Source organism: Nicotiana sylvestris, chromosome 8 (assembly GCF_000393655.2).
Source record: "Nicotiana sylvestris chromosome 8, ASM39365v2, whole genome shotgun sequence".
Taxonomy (NCBI): Eukaryota; Viridiplantae; Streptophyta; class Magnoliopsida; order Solanales; family Solanaceae; genus Nicotiana; species Nicotiana sylvestris.
In genome coordinates, this window is record NC_091064.1 from 161,718,592 (window position 1) to 161,739,812 (window position 21,221).

The 21,221-nt window shown below is 37.3% G+C and overlaps 2 protein-coding genes across 3 annotated transcripts; one reads left to right on the forward strand and one right to left on the reverse strand.

The window, feature by feature from the left end:
* The first annotated feature begins 4,779 nt into the window (after nt 1–4,779).
* Nucleotides 4,780–8,844, forward strand: LOC104223086 (ultraviolet-B receptor UVR8). Its single transcript, XM_009774439.2, has 5 exons — nt 4,780–4,974; nt 5,065–5,244; nt 6,933–6,968; nt 7,114–7,229; nt 7,305–8,844. The coding sequence occupies exons 1-5, from the start codon at nt 4,881–4,883 to the stop codon at nt 8,610–8,612; spliced, it is 1,734 nt and encodes a 577-aa protein (XP_009772741.1). The 5' UTR covers nt 4,780–4,880; the 3' UTR covers nt 8,613–8,844.
* Nucleotides 8,845–9,685: 841 nt separating this feature from the next.
* LOC104223085 (nuclear pore complex protein NUP85) lies at nt 9,686–20,737 on the reverse strand. 2 transcript variants are annotated; one of them, XM_009774438.2, is made up of 18 exons: nt 20,219–20,737; nt 17,866–17,968; nt 17,659–17,769; nt 17,460–17,543; nt 16,997–17,068; nt 16,816–16,872; nt 15,583–15,702; nt 15,314–15,514; nt 15,071–15,181; nt 14,949–14,986; nt 14,682–14,838; nt 13,899–14,000; nt 13,707–13,763; nt 13,390–13,536; nt 12,514–12,584; nt 12,322–12,409; nt 11,960–12,016; nt 9,686–10,554 (listed from the first exon to the last, which is right to left on the reverse strand). In XM_009774438.2, exons 1-18 carry the CDS (start codon nt 20,605–20,607, stop codon nt 10,360–10,362), a joined length of 2,160 nt encoding a protein of 719 aa, XP_009772740.1. In that variant the 5' UTR covers nt 20,608–20,737; the 3' UTR covers nt 9,686–10,359. The 2 variants fall into 2 exon arrangements, with proteins under 2 accessions (XP_009772740.1, XP_070009052.1); XM_070152951.1 differs by lacking the exon at nt 9,686–10,554 and adding an exon at nt 10,566–10,755.
* Between the last annotated feature and the right edge of the window lie 484 nt (nt 20,738–21,221).

Genomic DNA, 21,221 nt, shown 5'->3' on the forward strand with positions numbered 1-21,221 from the left:
ATATCAAAGCGGTAAAAGCGGCATTTAGCATAGTAGGCTCAACATGTAAAAATCAGATAAAATAAGCCAACTATAACAGTTATTCTAAGCTCGAATTCTTGAACCCTGAACCGAAGTTCTGGGTTCTTATTCCCCAGCGGAGTCGCCAGAGCTGTCACACCTCCTTTTTACACACCTACCCCGAAGGATAAATGCGTGAGGAAGTTTTTCCATTTTTAAGTGACATTATTCGAAAATGGGATTATTTATTTGTTTCAGAGTCGCCACTTGGGAAAGGTTTGGCTTTTGGTGTCTCAAGTCACCGGTTTATCTTGAATCCCAAATCGAGGAAATTTTCGACTTTCCAAATAAAGTCTGCGAACCAGAAATTCTAAGTAAGGAATTCTGTTGACCCGAGGGAAGGTGTTAGGCACCTACGGATCCCGTGGTTCTAGCACGGTCGCTTAAATTGTTATAATGGCTAAATATCTGATTTTAATACATGTTATAACTTGTGTGTTTTTATTAAGTTTAAACCGCTTTTATTATTATTTTTAATAGAATTGCAACGTCGTGAAAATGCATCTCGAACCACGTCGCAATCAATGCACCCGTGGTTGTTAATACATTCCGACTCCGTTGAGATTTGGATTTGGGTCACATAAATGCGCACCCGAATTTAAGAATGTAATTTAATTAAAATCGCGCCTAAAGAGTCTAACGTATTATTATCTTTGGGAAAAGCCGTGAAGTTCGCTAGACGGCTCATCCCGTATTCTAAGTATTTTTAATATATACATTTATGAGGGCCCCCGCAGTTTGTGCGTTTTATTGGGCGAGGCTCGACTCATTTTATTTTAAAAAGGGCAAGCCTAAAAGCAAACTATGATTTTTTTTTAAAATTTTTTTTTTGTTTTGTCTCTAAAAAGAAAATATCCTAATTAAAATGTTTCAGGTCTAATACAGGCCAAGCAATAGTTTTAAAATAAAACGTGACATTGGGCTCAAAAGTAAGCCCGAAGAATATGAATTGAAACAACGGTCCATTAACGAAGACTGTTCGAGCGCGGCCTTAAAATTTGCCAAAACGAGAAAGGTATTTAATAGGCCCACTTCAAGACTTTTAATTAGCTACTGATCCTTGATTCTTACCAAACAGATTTCAAATTTTAAAAAAAATGACGGCATGCTCAGTTATTTCACACTATTGCAATATGCACTTGATAATTGAACGCATGGAATAATGATGTGTATTTATTTATTCCTACTGGAGATTGATTACTCAACACAGGCTAACTAGTTTGATACTAGCTCGAACTAAACTTACTAGTCTAATACTTAACTTAGGCTTGACGTATGATAACATAATCAATTACTTCACGTTGTTCTAACTGCCTGCTGATTTATTACTAAACATGCAATCGTTTAATGACGAACTACAAAAGAGGATCTAATACTTAACAATCCAATAATTCACATGATCTAGCTAACTCGAAATCCATTTTTTTTTTGTCCAAATACAGTATCATACAGTTCATTCGAATACACCCAGGAGCCTACTAAAATCATGCATTACACTATCAATGTTAACTAAACCAAGCTAATCGTTAACTTAACCCAAAATCAGCCAAAAACAACCAAAATCAGTCTAGTAGTTCAATATAGTTCTTGACAACATAAGTAATCTAATTGGAATATTAAAACTACAATAATTCTCAATAGATTCAGATTAACAAAAGTTCCTTGTCATTGACTTTCTGGATCATTTATACACTTGAAACAAGATTTCACATTCAACTGGAGACAAAAGTGTACCTGGATTCGAGATTACAATGAAGAAAAAGAGTCAGTCGAGGCAGGGAAGATTAACAGCAGCAATTTGAACTCAACAGCCCCAAACTATGTCAAGCTTGAACCCAGAAACACATATAGAAACCAGGAGTGTTTTGAAAATCGAACAACACTACTCAAATAAACCCAAACTCAACTGAACATCAACCAGTGGACCCCAATTGAAAACAAGCAGCAACCTCTCATACACTGACCCAGAAAAAAAAATGAAAGTGAACTCTTAGATGTCTAAGAATAAACTTTTTTGAGTTTGATTCGTGAATTTGACTTCAAAGACCAAACTTCAAACTCAAACTATCACAGACTGATTAAAAATCACTAATATTCTTTGTGTTTTTGACCCCTGAAAAATTTCTCTCAATCTGAACTTTTTCCCTTTTCAATTTTTCGAGTCCTTCTCTCCATCTTCCTCTCGTTTGATTTTATAGCCCTCCTCCTTCAAAATAAACAGGCTGCCCAGACTTAAAATATATTTCCTAATCTGTCTTTTCCACCTTTTGTTGTCTAGGCATGAGTTTTCTTATTTAAAAATCTCCTGAAGTTCAAAAAAGTAATGCCTATCCTACTGTACAACAGGTTTTACTACCTATTTCCATGTACATTCTCAGCTTTTATTATTTTAAGTCATCCTACATCTGACTTCCCACCTTTAAAGATGTCAGTCAGGATGTATTTGCACTAAGATTCCCTCTTTTGATTAAATTATTCATTAATTTAATGATTCACTACATACTCAACTGGCAGTCCACTCACTCTAAACCCCTTTTTTAGGTTTTCAAATCCCCAAACTAAACTCTGAAATCTACATTAAAACTGCAGCTATAACCAATTCAACTTCCTAAATTCTGGACTGAACTTCAAACCAAAATCACATCAACAAACAAAGGAGCTTAGCAGAACATTAAAGCTGAAGCTAAAGCTGAAATCAAAATTCATTGATACTTAACAGAAGACCCAATAACAGCATTACCATGAATCAGAACACAAACCTATTGAACTATCCAGGTCAAACTTCCAATCACCAGTGGCACATTATGGGAATGATTAATTCATAATTCCAAATTAAGCTAAATAGAGTGAAGGAAATCCTGCGATATACTGAACTTAACGAAGATTGATGAATATCAAAGAACAAAGAGCCACACATCACATATATAGGACAAACCTGAACCAATGCCAGAAAGTCTATCATACATTATTTAAACAAAACAACAAAAGAAACCTACTGAAATGGAATATGAAATCAAGGCCAGGATTAAAACTACTATCAGGTTAAACTAACTCACACATAACGAACTAATCAATAAATTGACCAAACAGTTTACAGCATATAACCAACAATTAGAGAACTTGGACCCTATAAACGGTCTGATGAGAAGAAGAGAAGTACTGAAAAAATGACAAGAAACAAATCAAAACAAAGATACAATTTAAAACAGACAAACAAAACTATAGAAGGAAACAAAAGAAATTATGAAGAACTTACTGTTCTTTTCTTGGATTTCAACAGTATGCCCTTTCGAACTTGAGTCCTAGTCAGTATTATACGTCTATTTCGTGAGAAATAGGCCTACAATACTGAATAGAAACCAATCGACCCTGAAGCTTTGACACGTCTTGAACCGTTGAAACCCTAGATCCGTCATTCGACGGTTTTTACTCCTGTTCGAGCCAATTTGGTTAGGGATTAAGGACGAGGATGTAAAGGGGATTATTGGGTGTTAGTCTGGGGTCAAGGGGACAGGCTAGGGCTTGGAGGGAGATCTTTGATCGAAGATTCGAGGAGATCCAACGAGATTCGAGGGAATCTGTTGATGGTTTAGGGATGAGGGAAGCCTAGTGGTGGTGTGGTGTTAATTAGGGGTGGATTGGGGTGGTTTCATGGTCAGCTCGAAACTTCGATTGAAGATTCGAGAAGATGTGGGGTGATTCGAGGCAAATGGTTCATGGATTCGTGTTGTGGATGGGGAGATGGCTCAGGGGTGTCATTTTGGTGGTCACCGGCGTTGCCGCCACCGGGTTTCAGGCGAAGGGGAGGGGTGGCGGCTGGCTAGGGTTCTTGGGGTCGTCTGGTTTGTTGAGAGAGACGAAGAGAGGGGGGTAGCTTAGGGGGTGTGGGGTGTGTTTGAAAATATATATATATGTGATGGGTGAGTGAATCCAAGCCGTTAGATCTGATGAGATCAACGGTTTGGATCACTTCACTTATATAAAACAGAGTCGTTTTGGTCTCAGTGGGGGACTGGGTTGATCCAGGGAAAACGGGCCGGGTTATGGGGTGAGGTCTTGGACCGTTGGATGAGGATGGATGAACAGTCGAGATTCGCTGGTCTCGAAACGACGTCGTCTGATGCGTCTTTGAGAGCTGAAGGTTTGGACCGGGTATAGGTCTCGTTTGGGCCTGATTTTGGCCCAAAAATGAAATGGCCCAGTCCAATTTTCTTTTCTATTTTTGTTCTTTTCCTTTTTAATTCCTAGTTTAATTCCGAATTTACCAAAATCCTAAAAATAAATTATAAAACAACAATTATATTACACAGACATTAATTGATTCTTAGCAATAATTAACACACAATATCAAATATTAATTAAACAAAATCACACCATTAAACAATAAAAATGACAAAATTACCAAAAATAATATTTTTTTGTGATTTTCATTCCAAATATGATTTAATTAATTCCTAATAGCAGAATAAAATCCTAAATTCATGCAACATATTTTTTTGTATTTTTAATTAAAAATAAACAATCACAGACAAAACTACAAATAACTATCCGAAACGCCACGCAGATTCTAAAGATTATACACAAAGACAATTTATTTTATTTTGATTTCTTTTGGAGTAATTGTCGTGAGAGCAAAAATCACGTGCTCACGGAGCTTATAAAATAATCATTTGAGTCGCATATAAATATTTGGAGGGATGGGCTTACTAGTAATAGCAAGTTAGTAACATGTCATTGCCCAAAATTCAGAGATAAAAACAGTTTGAACATATTGATATCTGTGAGTACATTTCCCTTTCCACTTCACCGCAGGAGAAGAAATGGCGGAGCAACTGGAATCAGAAGAATCAGGCAACTTGTTTACCAAAATCATAGCAATTGCGGCCGGCGAAGCTCATACTCTTGCTCTCACTGGTAACTGATTTTCTTTTTAAAAGTTAGCTCTTTTATTCTTCAGGAATATGTATTTTTCTGAAATCTGTGTTATAATTTGTAAATGGATAGCAAATGGGGATGTGTATGCTTGGGGTAGAGGAACATTCGGCCGACTTGGTACCGATTCAGAAGCTGACCAGTTATTCCCGGTTCGAATCGACTTTGAACCGGCTGATTCTGATGGAGACAAAAAGAGGGTCAAGATTGTTGGTATTGCTGCTGGTGCTTATCACAGTCTCGCTGTTGCAGGTAATTACTCATTTTCTCCTTTTATTGGATAGTTAAGTTATATTATTTCAACTTTTTTCTCAAACTTTGTTTTTTTATTCTTTCCGCAAAGTTCAAACTTTTTCCCTGTTTCAGTTTAATTTATTGACATATCGCAAATAGTTAAAGTTTCGATTAGTTTCAAAAAGTATTTTAATTTGGCAGTGAAATCTTGAAGTTCATCTCTGTATGGAAGTGTAATTTAGGCTGGCTACCCCCCATTTCATCAGTCACTGTATTGACAATGAATTTTTTGGTTGTCAAGAGCTTCTGCTGCAATTTGCTTTTTTTTTTTTGGCTTTCCCTTTTGCTTTTTCTCTCAGAATAGTTAAGTTGCTCCATAAAATGTGTGTGTGTGTGTGTGTATATATATATATATATATATATATATGTGCGAGGGAGGATCAAGAATTTAAACGTTGTGGGTTATGAATTGAGAGTGTTGTTCTGAACACACACACACACACAAAATACTTGTTTTTAAGACACACAGACATAGAGAATCGCGCCTATAGCCATGAGCTCTACTGAATTGTTGAACCCATAGTGGATCCACCATTGTATATATGGCCTAGTGTTACCGCAATTCATTAATCCACTAGTGTATGAGATGTGGTCGTAGAATCCAAAACTTAATGAAAGCTTATCGTGATTCCGATGAACTTTTTTCTTGGGAATTTTCTCTTTTAAGCTTTTCGAGTCTTTTCTACCTTAGAAAATAAATTACTCTCTGTCCCATTTCATGTGATGTAGTTTGTCTAGCATGGAGTTGAAGAAAGAAAAAAAAACTTTTGAAACTTGCGGTCTAAGATAAGCTATACATCTTCGTGTGTCTATAAATCTTCTCATTAAGGTTAAAATGGGAAGTTTAAAGTTAAGTTCTTTCTAAATGTAGAAAAGTATCATTTTTTTGGGACAGACTAAAATGGAAAGTGCATCACATAAATTGGGATAGAAGGAGTACTATAGTTCTCAACCTCTCTTCAATGAATATTATATTTCACCTAGAGAAGCCTTGTCTACTGAATTGTGTTTCAGATTAGATAGGAAACTGCAAATTCACTTGTGTTCCAATAAGTTGATATGACCTATGATCCCTATTAGGGGATTCAACCACAGGTCACTCCTCTTTTAAGGTCAAACTAAGCGTGGATAATTCAAAATCAGATCTTGTCATCTTGAAGATAAGGTGATCTTAATTGAAGTAGGACCAAAGGGTGCTTTCTGTTATGTTTAGAATGCCTAGAGCAGTCAAGGAAAAGGGAATAGGGAAACGCAGTTTTTGGCTCTCAAGGGTCTTGCTGTTTGCAATGATTCCCGATCATTGTTTTCAGCAGCTACAAGCAGGTAGGATCTCTGTGAACGATCAACAGTAATATAGTGAGGGATTGAGAGCATTTATATTTTAAGTGACAATTTTCTTAGAACACTTCGCCCTGATCTTCTGATTATTTGCTTGCTTCTTCCAGAATGCTAAAATTGTGGAACCATAAGATTTGTGCTAATATGGAAGGCAACAATAAGATTCAGGTCATTGCAATTTTGGCTTATTAAGAACACTGATACTAACAGGAGAAATACTGCTGTTTACAAGGAAAATTGTTAATCTATCATGATTTCCCAGACACCATTTTCCTTTTATTTTATTTGGCATTTCTTTGTTTTTGCAGATGATGGATCAGTATGGGGCTGGGGATACAATGTCTGTATCCTTGAGAGGATTCCTTTGCAATTACATCACGCTTTATAGTTTATATGGTGACCATTCAGTATTATTAGTTTTAACGTATTGAATTTGCAATTGTCTTGTGCATGTGTTATTAATCATTCTTTTCCTTGACTGTTAAATGGATGGACAACTTGGTTTCAATGGAGAAAATTCTTTGGTTCCTCATTTATTGGAGGGATTCCTTGAGTTAGGTTCTCCTAATTCATCAGCTAGTGGCTCAGAGAGAAAGAAACTGATGGTAAGAAACAAGTTGATCAATTTAAAGAAGAAATAGGTTGATGACAGTGGCTAATCTTTCTGTTTTCTCCTGTAGATTTCTTCAGTTAAAGGTGGTGGAATGATGTCAGCGGCAATAGACAATCTTGGATCTCTATGGCTGTGGGGAAACTTTCCTGAACCACAGAAAAGCAAGTCTACTGAGAATGAATTCTCTCTTACTAGCAGTTGTAATCCAATACCTGTCTGGAATTTCCATGGACACACAGTTGTTAAGGTGGCATGTGGAAATGAGCATGTTGTCGCATTAGTTACTGCTGGGGAAGGTTACAAAGGGAGTAATCTTGTTTGTTATTCTTGGGGTGGCAACAGCCACGGGCAGTTAGGTCTGGGAGATAGGGAGAGCAGACAGTATCCTGAAGTTATTGAGCCCTTTAATTCAGAATCCCCTTGGTCAGTGTATGAGGTATCATGTGGCGCTTTCCACACAGCTTTACTAGCTCAGAAAAGTCCAAGTGACATGTTAGAGAGTGTATGCTGGACATTTGGACTGGGAGATAATGGGCAATTAGGTCATGGGACAACCCAAAGTCTTTTATCTCCTGAACCAGTGAAAGAGTTACCGCGGAGTGCATTTCTCATTTCTGTTGACTGCGGTTTATTTCACACTAGTATTGTCTCATCTGCTGGAGATGTGTGGTCATGGGGAATGGAGAAAGGCCTTGGTCTATGTCCTGAAGCAAGTTATAGTGGAGGTGATGCAGGTGATGCAATTTATCCTCTGTTAATTCCCTGTGTTGGGCGATATGGGCCGAAATTTCCAGAACCTGTTCAAGTTGCCTGCGGTGCAGCCCATACCATTCTTCTGGCAGATGCTGGCTATAAGATGTGGTCTTGGGGTAGAGGATGGAGTGGTGTCCTTGGAAATGGCAAGATGATCGATTGCTACTCTCCAACTATGGCACTGTGGCCACCTCTAGATGCAGATTTTAGAGGGCAGAGTTTAAAGGATGGTGACGATATAAGTAGTAAAGGAAAGAAACCTGAAGATGTGATAGAATTGGAGAAGAAACTGTCTATGGCAGCGGAGGATGTAAGGCTTCTTCAATCTAAGCTGTCGCTAATGGAAAGGTATGCTAGCATTCTTCATGGTGCCATCTTCGGAAAACCTTTTGAAGAGCAAGATATGCCAGCCTCTTTACGGGGTGGAGGTTCATTTGACATTGCAAAGGATTGGGAAAACATGTTAGAGGCCTCGGATCGTGGAAAGCTTGCCCGATTGGAGATGTTTTATCGTAGTATGCTAGCAGGTGTCAAAGATAAGCTGTTGAAAAAACAGATTCAGGAGATCTTTTTGGAGTGTCAGAGTTCTCTGCCTTCAGAATCTAGTCAACGAGACAAGTAATGCAGAATGCTTGGGTTTCAAATTTAAGTTTACCTCATCTTGATTTCTTTGGTTGTGCATATCCAAATTGTAATAGAAAATGCCTTCATAGATACTTGTCCAAATAATGATATGTAAAACAAAGAGATGGAAAGTAGTTCTCAATTATAGATGAACCTCTTGATGATTGTAATCAGTTAACTTAAAGTGAAGCGGTTTTATTGGTAATAATTTCAATGTCTTGGCTCTTTTATCTTTCGGTATTGAAAGAACTCCTAAGGGGTCATTTGGTACGCGGACTAAATTATCGCATTATTACAATCCCTGGATTAATTTATCAAGATAAAATAATCCCAAGTTTGATGGGATAAGGTGGGATAACCTGGGATAATTTATCCCAAGATAAATTTATACCGTCAACCAAATATGATATAAATTTAATCTCTTACCTTATGTCGCGTACCAAATGACCCCCGAGTAAGCTATTTCAGCCTTCTACCTCGGACAGCCAAACGAGTAAGCTACAAGTTTGAATCTAGCTATATGCTTAAATCCCATCCATTTTCACTTTGGAGCAACCAAAACGAGTTCTACACTGCATAAGAGGGGGCATTGGCTTATGGTATCAAGTAGTGTAGAAGGAAGAATTGACAGAAAGACGAAGAAGTCCTCATTAATGTCTTCTTAAAGTACTATTGGGGGCATTTGAAGAAAATAATAAGTGAATACAAGGCTAACTTACAACAGCCACGTAGTATATTAGCAAAATCTATAAGTATATTTTTATTAGGCAGTTGAAAGTAAGTTATGTCAAACGACAGAAGTTGACAATTAAAATGGACACAATAAACCAAATTGTGTCAATTTTCACACTGATAAATGCGTATTCTTTGAATATTATTTCCTCAATTTCCAGGTCCATTAGTATGAGGATCATAATAACGATATAAATGGCCAAAAAACATATAGAACATGCTTATAACAAATTAACCAATCACACTAAATCCGAAGTTATATTGTCCCATTCTAGGAGCAGAGGTGGGTGGAAAATCAATTCCAATTCCGACATGTAAGGCATACTTTTGCAGTCTTCATTGAGCATGTAGCAGTTTTTTCAATCTTATAAACACCAGTCCAACCAGGAACACTGACATTAATTTTTATATTCAGCGTTCTATCATAGGGAATAAAACAATCTCAACAATTTTAAACCAGGCAACAGGCAGGGGTTTTGGTGGTCGTTTACAAAGGCATATACATCGATAACCCCAATCCCCTGTCCCCATCCCAAAACAAAATTTTAAAAAAAAAGATCTCTAAGTAGGAGCAGCGGAGCAGCAAAACAAGAAACCTTATACTAATACAGTCATCTTCACTCTTGTCAAGCCACGGTTAGTCTCCCATAGTCTGAAGCTCTCCTCATCCAAATGCTTCTTGTCTATACCAACTGATTAGCTGTCTACTGAGCTCTGCAACATGTAGGTGACACAAGTGGCTCAGATCGGGCTGTACCATTCACAATGTAGTGCCAGCACACATGTAGTTCTTCAAGTCAGCATTTCCAGTAAAGAAAACAGATAACAAAACGGGACAGTTGTGGTTTCATGATTTCTGCTGCAAGCGCGACACAAGGTTCCGCACCATTTTGAAAGTTAACTGCACTCCTGGAACAGACAATAACACAGGAAAGAGGAGCTAATATAACACTTGAGGCATCTTGAAAAGATCTAACTGGTCACCTCTCAAGCAAGAAACAGAGGCAACAAAGTCACTCTTCAAGGATTGCACGACCCAAGTTAGTGGCAAGTGCCAGTCTGACAGAGCTCAAGGAATCAGATGGCAAGTCAGCTTCAACAAAGTCCGGCCTCAATCTTGCCATGGACAACTCTTGCAGTTTATTCAAGAGAAGCTGAGTTTGAGAGACATTAAGCAAAGGTCGCTCCTGCCAGTTTAACAATTTCAACTGCACAGGAAGAAAAGGAGGTAAAGTAATGATGTCAAAAATGAAACATGCACCAGCTATTAATAACATATACATCTGAAAGCATGTTTAACTTTTGGCCTTGACTTAAGTTAACAGATTGCCAAACCCTCCCTCACCACCACATGTACCCATTTTCCAACCACTGGCATACTGTTGACTGAAAGACTTTAGCAGAAGTGCCTGCACAACATATTAGCTTTTCTAATTTGATATGAACTAAGATTCATGTTTTAAGACACAAGGAAAAGGAGCATTTTTTTAACACATACCCACAGACCAGCCTTTCTTTTCTTTTGCTTTTGCTTTTTTAAATTAAGCAAGAATTTAGCATCTGAGCGGGAGCTAATATAAAACTACATATAGCATTGCTCAAAATTAAAAAGAAATAAGAAGCTACAGGATACTAATAAATGAAAACAAAAAGAAAAGAAAAGAAAAGAGAGATTACACATCTGAATATTTACTAGCAACCAGAGGCAGATCCAAGATGTACACTTGTTGGCTTTGACCTTTAAAATCTTATCATTGAACCTATTGCACTTTTACTAGCAACCAGAGGCAGATCCAAGATGTACACTTGTTGGCTTTGACCTTTAAAATCTTATCATTGAACCTATTGCACTTTTCGAATTATGGGTTTGGAATTTAGTATCTAATTTGATATGAACTAAGATTCATGTTTTCAGACACAAGGAAAAGGAGCATTTTTAACACATACCCACAGACCAGCCTTTCTTTTCTTTTTCTTTTTTAAATTAAGCAAAAATTTAGCATCTGAGCGGGAGCTAAGTAATATAAAACCGCATGAAACATTGCTCAAAACTAAAAAGAAATATGAAGCTACAGGATACTAATAACTGAAAACAAAAAGAAAAGAAAAGAGAGATTACACATCTGAATATTTACAAGCAATCAGAGGCAGATCAAAGATTTAAACTTGATAGCTTCGACTTTTAAAATCTTAGCATTGAACCTATTGCACTTTTCGAATTATGGCTATGGAATTTAATATTTGTGAAAATTTTAATAACATTTACATAGTTATATACTCTGCGTCGAAAATGCTGGGTTTAGTTAAACCCGTAGCAAACATGCTACATCTGCTTCCGCTAGCAATCTAGATCCCGCTCACTAACATCATCTCCATTCCTGTCAACCTTTTTAATTGGCTTAAGAAGTCAACATATTATACAACAATTACCAACTTTAGTTGGCCAAACATCCGCATAAAGATGGTATATTGAATCTTAGATCTTTTAAGTATGAGGTTCCTACCTTATATTGTTATGACCTATTTGGCTATTCCATGATTCTGAAAAGCAAAATAGTTCACTCTGGCAAGTTGAGCAAAGAACTAAATGCAATAAACAGATAAGGTACTTACTGAATCATATAGAAGAGGTAACCAAAAGCGTTGAGGCGTGGAAGGATTTTTCATGAGCTGCAGAGTAAATAACAAAATATTGAGTCCGGGGCGGCAGAAGAAAAGGTTCTTTTTCAGGTAATAGAGATACTTGCACCTATCCTGGCAACTATTTCAATCGAACCTACACAACATTCAGGCTGCTGGGTTACATAAACAAATTCTATTAATTTATTTTCAGTTTCTTATGGTAGACACTCAAGTGTAAATCTTGTCGATCAGCAAGGCCTCAATCACAAATGCGAAAATTTATACACCAACAAACTGAAATTTTACATCACTCTAATGTTAATCTGCATTATTATAAAAGGCATCGAACATACAGAGACGAGAGCTTCAGCTGCATTATGAGCACCATCAGTGGGTGTATCACCATGAACCTGCAGCAGGGATCTCCTAAAATCCCTGTACCTGTGCAGCAGTAACCGTAAAAATTTCAAAGATCTGAAACACTTTGAAACTGTATATACAGGTGTCATCCATGATTCAAATAGAGTCAAGTATTAAGCAATTACTTGTTCAGAAACTCAAGACCGCCAGCAGTTCTAGGCTCAGAACCCAGCAACTCTATCAGACCTTCCCATTGCTGCACGGAAAGAATAATAGAATGATCAAAGAGAATAAGCCAGCTAAATCTATGAGAAAAGAGATGCTGTTTCAGAACCAAACTACTAGACTTCGACTTAGAGCAAATATCTCAGACACAGCAATCAAATACATGATAATCAAAATAGAGATAACTGTAGTGGAGAACAAATTCTACCAAATTTTACTAGATCAGCCGACAAGCTATTTCCAGGCTATTTTCCGTCTGCTGTATTTCTTTTTCTCTTTTAGCTGGGGGCTGGATTCATTTTAACCCAGATCCTAAGAAAGAAAAAGCTTAGCAAGATTGGACTTTTAGCATTTTGAGGTGTCTAACATTACATGAATCACATCCGAACAATATTCAAGGGCTTCTCCACCATATTCTACCACCAACATTGCTTAAGCTGCTCAATCAAGCAAAAAATGCCTGGTCAAGCTTGCCTACCAGCATCTATACATGTGCAAGTGGTGTACCCACATTTGGCATAAGAAAGGTTCTAAATTTCTTCTAGACCTCAATCTCACCCATTAGATAGCATGCTCTTCATAATGCACATACTCGGATAACTGGGAATATATAGATACGTAAACCTGCCTGCAAAGTACTTAAAACAGTTAAATCATCTACCAAACCAGCACACAAAAGAATGCATTCGTTTTGGGGAAAAGAAATAAGACAGAACACACTCAGCATACATAACATATAAAAGTGCAATTTACAAACAGAAACATTAACACAGTTGCAAAAGTATTAAGAAAATATGTAACAAGGCACTCAACCACTATAACTGAGTAGTAACAACCTTGAATCCTTCATCGGAAACTGACTTCCCCACGAAATCAAATAATTGTTTGGCAATTCTGTTTAAACGAAATTCATCTCGAGCTTGCTGCAGCCAAAAGACACCAGAGCCTTTTCTCCCATGTTTCCAGTGATGCATACCAGCAATCTAATGAAAAGTATGAGATAAATGAAGCACTTATAGGTTCAAAGTAATCACAAAATTCAAATAGATGCCATTACAGGGGAATCACATCAGAGTACCTATATTACTCTGCTTAATAAAGGACTACACCTTAGAAATTAAAGATAGTCAATGTGAATAATATCATGACATACCCTCATTATGTTTGAACTTATGGTGTCAAGTTCATACAGACGGCAGATCTCTATACTCTGCATCGAAAAGCAATATAACTAAGCAAGCATCAATAAGGAACCTCTAGATTGAAACGAGGCTGTAGAGCAGGATTTTGTAGAGCAAAGTCATGAGGGTGAGCAACCAACAGAAACAACACCCAGAAGCTGTACCTTTAACAGAATTTGACTATGCTGTACAGGCTGCTTGTAAAGCAAATTCTCCAATAATCCAATCCCTTGCTTTATGCATGAAGTCAAGTATATTGGAGCAATCTGGGGGAAAGTGAGAAAAACAAAGATCCAAAACATATGAGTAGAAGAACCAAATATAAACTGAAGTTTTCAGAAACCGGTATTGCACTTTTCCACAGATTGATCTTCCAGAATACAGGTTCAGCAAAAGCAGCTTATAAAAATTCCATGATGTATCCAAACTTTACAAGGGAGTTAATAGGTAAAAACTCTCCAGCATCATTTCAAGGTTCAATTGTAATTGTAAATATAGGTCGCCTCCATCCAGAAACATCAAAGTTTTATTTTCCTATATGTTTTGGGGACATACAATGTACCCATGTCGAATCTCACTCATGTCTTTTATTTCCTTTATTAGGGTGAAAACTGAACCTTACACATGTACAGGAAGATAAAATGAAGATTTTTAAGTAATACTCCATCCATTTCAATTTATGTGGTAGAGTTTGACGGCGCACGGAGTTTAAGAAAAAAAGACTTTTGGCTTAAACATGCCATGAGATCTCTGTTTTGCCATAAAAGCATGCAATTAAGGTAAAATGGGAAGTATAAAGTAAGAAAATTTTCCAAACATAGAAAGGTTTTACTCTGTTTGAAACGGACTAATAAGGAAATAATGCCACATAAAATGGATCGGAGGGAGTAGTACATAAGTACAAGTATATCAGGCATTCAATTGCTCAAGCTTGCATCCACACATACTTGCCATGTGAACGCATGAGAAGACAGAACTTGTGCATATACAAGTTTATGGAGCTCTTCTATGCTGATTCCCCCCAGTTTGGACTGCTCTTCATGCAAAAGAATTTCCGCATGAGTACTCCCAGCTGTCAACAACTCTACAGCATGTGCCATCATCCTTGAGAGGTGAAAAGAAGAACTTGCATCAGATAAATTAGACAGAAAACAAAATCCTTCAGTGCTCAACCCACCCAAAAAGAATACATAGAAAGAGAAGGTTCAACAAACCATGGGCCAAATGATCTTGAGCACTCTGCTAGAACAACCTAAAACGATAAGACATGCTCATGAGTTCTGCACTAATTTTAAACATGAACTAAAATTACAACTAGTTCTTTAGAGTGGCTCACCTCAGTATTTTCTCCAAGAATGCCAAGTACAAGACCAAACAGCTTATGGGGGCTGGAAACTGGTTTTAATTGAATGCACTTCTGAGCTAAATTGTACATGCTCTCTAGACCCTACACAACAAAAAATAGAATGTGTATTTTAAGTGCAAATGCAACAGCAACAGAATCTTCTTGCTCTCTACTTTTGGATGATTGTGCAACAAAGTGACTCAACCCAAGTGACCTTAGATGTTAGGAACTGACCGCAGTAAATGGCCTAACGTACAAGAAATGGGATATAAAAAGCTCCATCCAGTTGAAAGTTGCATTTGATAGAACACTAGGATTTCCCAACATGATCTGGATCAAATTTTTTAGCCCTTCTCTAGTCTGCTGGTGATCACATTGAAGCCAGTACGAACTGCAGTCCAGTTTAGTCATTTGTGCCCTCCACTTCTCCCAAGCCTAACAGGAAAAAGGCATTAAATGTTGTCCAGTAACGGCCACTGATCATTAGCAAAGGCCTAAATTACCTTCATGAAATCAGGCTTGGTTTTGTAACACTCGCTTAAATTTTCTTCTCTCAGATTAGGACGCATTCTAGGCATCTTGGATATAAGAACAGCAACTGCTTCAACCAGTCCATTCTCTGTCTTTTAAGAGCAAAAATCAAACAGGTTAAAAAGAAAAACAGGAAAGCTGTAATCCTAGTTCAGAAACCTTTTTGGGGGGACGGGTAACTTCAGAAACTATCTGGTAAATGAAAATAAATAATTTTCATAGCTGCCATTCCGGGGGGCTTCAGTCACCAGCTCCTCCATCATCAGGTGACCAATTACCTAGATTTAGCCTGATGATATTACTGTCACTTGCACCAACAAATTAAAGCTTCCTCAACACAATTATAGAGAGTCCTCTACCCACAGAGACTCATTACCTGTAATCATCTTAACTTAAATAGTTCCAAATCAAAATTATAATGTCGTCATCATCATAACTTAAATAGTTCCTAATCAAAATTATATTGTCATCATTCCATCAAAAAAATTTATAATGCCGTCATGACTCAATGCTTAAGATGAGGGGTTAAAGGGTGGATAAAAGTGTCTCAAGCTGTTTTTCTTATAATCGTGGTGTCCGGGCCAGATTGCGCGCACCTCGACTAATTCCACTGAATACGTGCTACCTCCAACCAGCACAGATACCAGGTAAAACTGTCCAACAAGGTTTAGACAGATGGAAAGAAATCACCTTAGTGTTTTTTGCCTCCACTAGGAGTTGAACCTGAGACCTCATTGTTCTCAACCTACTTCATTGACCTCAAGGCAACATATGCCAAATAAAAGCTAACGAACGCATAATGTAACACAAAAAGAATAAACAAATCCACTTTATCATCCTAAATAGCACCGCGTCCTATAACTATATCTCTCAGGCCAAAAAAGCAAATTGATTCAAGCAAAGAGTTATGGACTTTGAAATTAATAAAAAGGTAAAAGGCCTAATAAGGTGTCAAAGCTCTGAAAAGACAACTCATTAGTCCATGATTAGGTATATCATATATAAGGAAGAGGCAAGAACTGTTCCCAGTTCTTCATCAAAAAGAACTGTTCCCAAGTTAACTGATGTACAGGTCATTTACCGAGGGACAGGTAGATACAGAATATGATGTTATGAGAATACTCGAGGTTGAGTTAAAGTATGCTACACAGCCACTGATCATAAGTTCAAAACAAAAATTGGCAGGTTAAGTTCAAAATTCTTACCTCACGACTAGCTAACTGATCAAACCGGTAAGAGCCATGCAAGCGCAGCAGTTTTGCCTGTAAAATTGGCAACTATAGACTTATGTATGCTCCTTAAACAAAATCCTGATATAACTAACAAGCAACAAAACTCGAATGTCACTTCTGATGGTTGATATCCATCCAAAAGTGATATGCTTACCACAGTTCCCAGCCAGCCAACTGACAATGCTGATGCTATTGCTTCCCAGTAGTTAGGATCTTCTTCAACAACCTGTGATGAGCAAATTAAGTGGAAATGAGCATAGAAAGATGGAATTGCTACACCTCCCGTCATAGTTTAACTATCCTAATTTCTATTTTGTATTGTGCCAAAATCCACTTCCTAAAAGTAATTTTGGTTACACAAATGATTTTCTTTTGAATATCCTACCCATGAAATAAGTATCACTCTGCCACTTTTCATTAAAGAAAGTTTAAATTTTTCAAATGGTAATATCCACTCTACTTTTGGACTCACTCCTGTTTAAATACAATTAAATTTTAATTTCTACATTTATATCCATATCCAGTCAACATATAGTACCTAAATTCTGACTAATAATTTATCAATCCATAGGCCCAATGAATGTAAAGTTCACAGGGAAATCAATTGACAACAACACCTGTACGCCAGCAAGTTCCTGCTGAAAATCCACAAGCTTTGAATGAATAGTTGGTACAGTTCCCGAGAATAAAGGATCGTAGTCCTGTTGAATGAAACGTGCATTAAGTTGGAAGAAATGTATATCTCCACAGAGTATGAGATCTGTGACATCTATCAGAGAAAATCAAGGAAACTTGCATAAAATAGAAAAAACATACAGCTAACCAATCTAGCAAACGTTCGGGAATCCAGGATTGAGATTGCTTGTCTACATAAAATATCTCCAGAAGCTCCCACGCAGCTTTCAAACACATCGGCTCTGCAGTTTCCTAACATGCACAGACAGCCACCAGATAAATACTATAGCTAAGCTGAGAGTCTGCATACAGCCAAAACAAATGTGTGATGAATTGACAATTACTCACGTTTACTACCGACTTGGGATCTTCAATAATTGATCTAGGAGGTGATTTTCGATCACTGAGCAGAGAATTTATCTCTTTGCCGTACTCTATGACATGCTCCCACCTGATTTTACACCGAAAATGCAACAACTGTCAACAAGTGACCCAATGAAAGGACACATCCACTCAAGCCGTTATAGTGCTGATTAAAACTCTATCAGGTCTCTAATAGAGAAATGAACTTCAAGCTTATGTGACTTGGAACTCTTCTGTTGTAGTAGGGGAGAAAATAAATCCTCTGGACTTTTAATTTTTTTGATAAGGACAAATCCTCTGGCTTTTCACCATCAAAATTTTACAAAATTGCATCACGAGTAATTGGATTGGGAAAAAATCCTGGAAGTTGGCAAGTATATACAAATGAACAAGAGGCCTAGATGTCAATGAAGTGGGTTGAGAACCATGAGGTCTCAGGATCGAATCCCAGCTGAAGCAAAATCACTAAGTGATTTTTTCTCATGTGTCCAAGCCATCGTGGACAGAGTTACCCAATACTTGTGCTAGTGGGAGATAGCAGGTACCCCGCGAAATTAGTCTAGGTGCACGCAAGCTGGTCCGGACACCATGGTTATAGAAAAAATGCAAGGAAAGAAATTGTATTCTTTTCCTCTCTTTTTTAAGTGTGAAGTGAAGCAGTACAAAACAGAGCTTAGATTTTACTAAAGCAAAGAGCCGTGAAGAAACACTTAGTCAATCAACTCTTAGGTGGCGTGACATGATTTACTTCTAGAGGACTTATCTCTGCATAGGCTCCTAGCAGAAATCATTGAAAAGCAAGCGCAATATAGTCGCCAGCTTTACAACTTCTTATACTAACACATGCTCCACATTAAAAGTTCAGTTCACTCGAAAGCGGGTAGCCATTAAGGAAAGCAACTATCGGATGTTTGGTATTAACTGGTTGCCTCACCCACGTTAATCACAGACGTCCTCTGTCCCATTTTATACAACATCATTACTATTCATAGAGCCAAACAACTGTTTATTTGACAATGATTCTTTCATTTTCTAAATATTTTTAGTTTTCAAAATTGTGACTTAAAGTATATTTTATGCAGCTCTCAAATAAATAAATCCAATTTTCAAAAGAAAAAGGAGATCAACTCCCAAACTTCAAAAAATTAACCCATCACATCATTCATATATGACCTAACTGCCTAAGGAGTCCTGCAAATCCTATACAGAAGGTTTCAGCCACAGGACCACCACTGCCAAAAACTTACCTAAATATCTCATTCAGGGTAGGAGACAGAAGCAAGGTTAGTTCTCAGGTAACATGTGATGCGAAAGAACATGTTGAGGATCACACTTCCAAGCATCTGCAGAGTTTTGTGCCAAAAAGAGATAGAAGTCTAGAAAGCTCCGAGTTTACATGATGGGAGTGTGCTTTGGGATCTTACACTTAGAAGGAACTTTCATGATGGGGAGATCAGCAGAATTTCACAGTCTGCTTGAAATGCTTGATAAACAAACCTTACCAATAAGATCTAGAAAGCTAGGACTCTTTAAGGTAGAAGAAGGTGGATAATTTGCAGTAAAAACTACATCATTACAATAAGTTGCTAGCCAGAGGGAAGTCGGGCATCTCTCGTAAGTCAATTTGGTTCCTAGTGTGCCAAGAAAGGTGTACTTTTTTGTTGGTTGGCGCTGAAGGAAGCAACTCTAACAGGTGAAAATCTAGGGGAAAGAAGGATTACATCAGTTAGCTAGTGCTTCGTGTGTATTCGGAAGAAGACATGGCTCATTACTACTGCATTGTCAGGTAAATTCACGTGTGTAATAGGAGATTAAGAGATGGTTTCAGTTACAATGAACCATATCATGCACTATGAAAAATGCTCCATTTAGCTAGACTTTTAGAAGATGGACGAGAAGAACACAGGGTGTGGAATGTTGCTCCATTAGCACTTATGTGAATTGCATGGAAAGAGAAAAACAGGAGGGCTTAAAAGAGTTTGATTTCATACATATGCTTTTTTCGTTCACCCATGAGATTCCTATTCGTAGTTCGTCCAGAAGGTTGGGTATCTTTGGTAGAGAATCAAATCATTTTGCGGTTCTCTTTTTTAGGTATACCTCTTATATAAAGGAGCTTTTCCATTATAAATGAAATTCATTTTACTTGATGAAAAATTATAAATTGCATAAACATTCAGAAAACACAAGTATCACGCAGTTAGTCTTCCTCAATCCTCTCTAACTAATTCCAAAGTTAAATTTTTTTGCTTTTTTATAAACTACATTTTAAATCCAGACACTTATCACAATATAGAGTGCATTTGGTATAGAGCTAAATTAAGTTACACAATTTTACCACTGTGCCTTGTAAGGAGGGTTATCCAACGACATAGCAGACAGAGAATGTTTGCGGCTCTGAAGAAGCGCGAAAGGAGTGACGGAACCGTAAGCTATTCTCCTCCATCTTGCGGCATCAACTACCTCATCTCCGCTGTTACTCAGCTTCACCTCCACCACTCTACCGCCGCCACTCTCGCCGCCGTCTACGTCTGTCGCCGTGTCCAACTGAGGTTTCCCGAGAACTGAGACTTGGAGAGTGTTGCCACGCGCCCAGGAAATGGAGAGTCGATGAACCGGGGATTTGAGACCGTGATGGAGAGGATAGATGACCGCCGGATGATTTTCCGGCTCCGACGAGACTGGGACCATTGCAAGGTCGTCGGACTCTGACGTCAGACCTGGCATTTCGCCGGATATTCTGTGCCCTAGTATGAATGTTTCACCAAGTGCTATTTTCTAGGGTTTTAGAAAGGGGTTTATGGCAAAGCGAGGGAATGAGAGTTCATAATTGTTCCAAACAAATGTTATGAATGGAACTGATATTTGTCAAGAGTAATAACTAATAGGGGTGAAAATCATTCAACTGTGTTTAAAAAATAAAATTCCCTCAACTTTAAACGATAGATATTCTTCCCCATGTGTCAATTATAACTTTTTAAAATACCTATTTTATTAAACTTCTTAAAAATCACGAAAAATTTCTTTTTCAAAAATATATACGACAGACTTACTATAAAAATATTATTTTCAAGACAAAGAATCAAGCTCTAATATCTATTTACAAAAGTAAAAATAAAAAAGAGTCAGAACTTTATAAAAATATTTCAATGCAGTTAATATAAAAAATTATTGATAAAAATAAATATTATTTTTATAACAAATTCCTAAAGATTATATTGTAAATGAATTTTAAATTATAATTTAGAAGTTTTTTTATTAGTGACAATCAAAACTTGTTTATACACACATATATTAACATACATAGTTTATAAGTTAATGATATTCGATAATGAAATAAA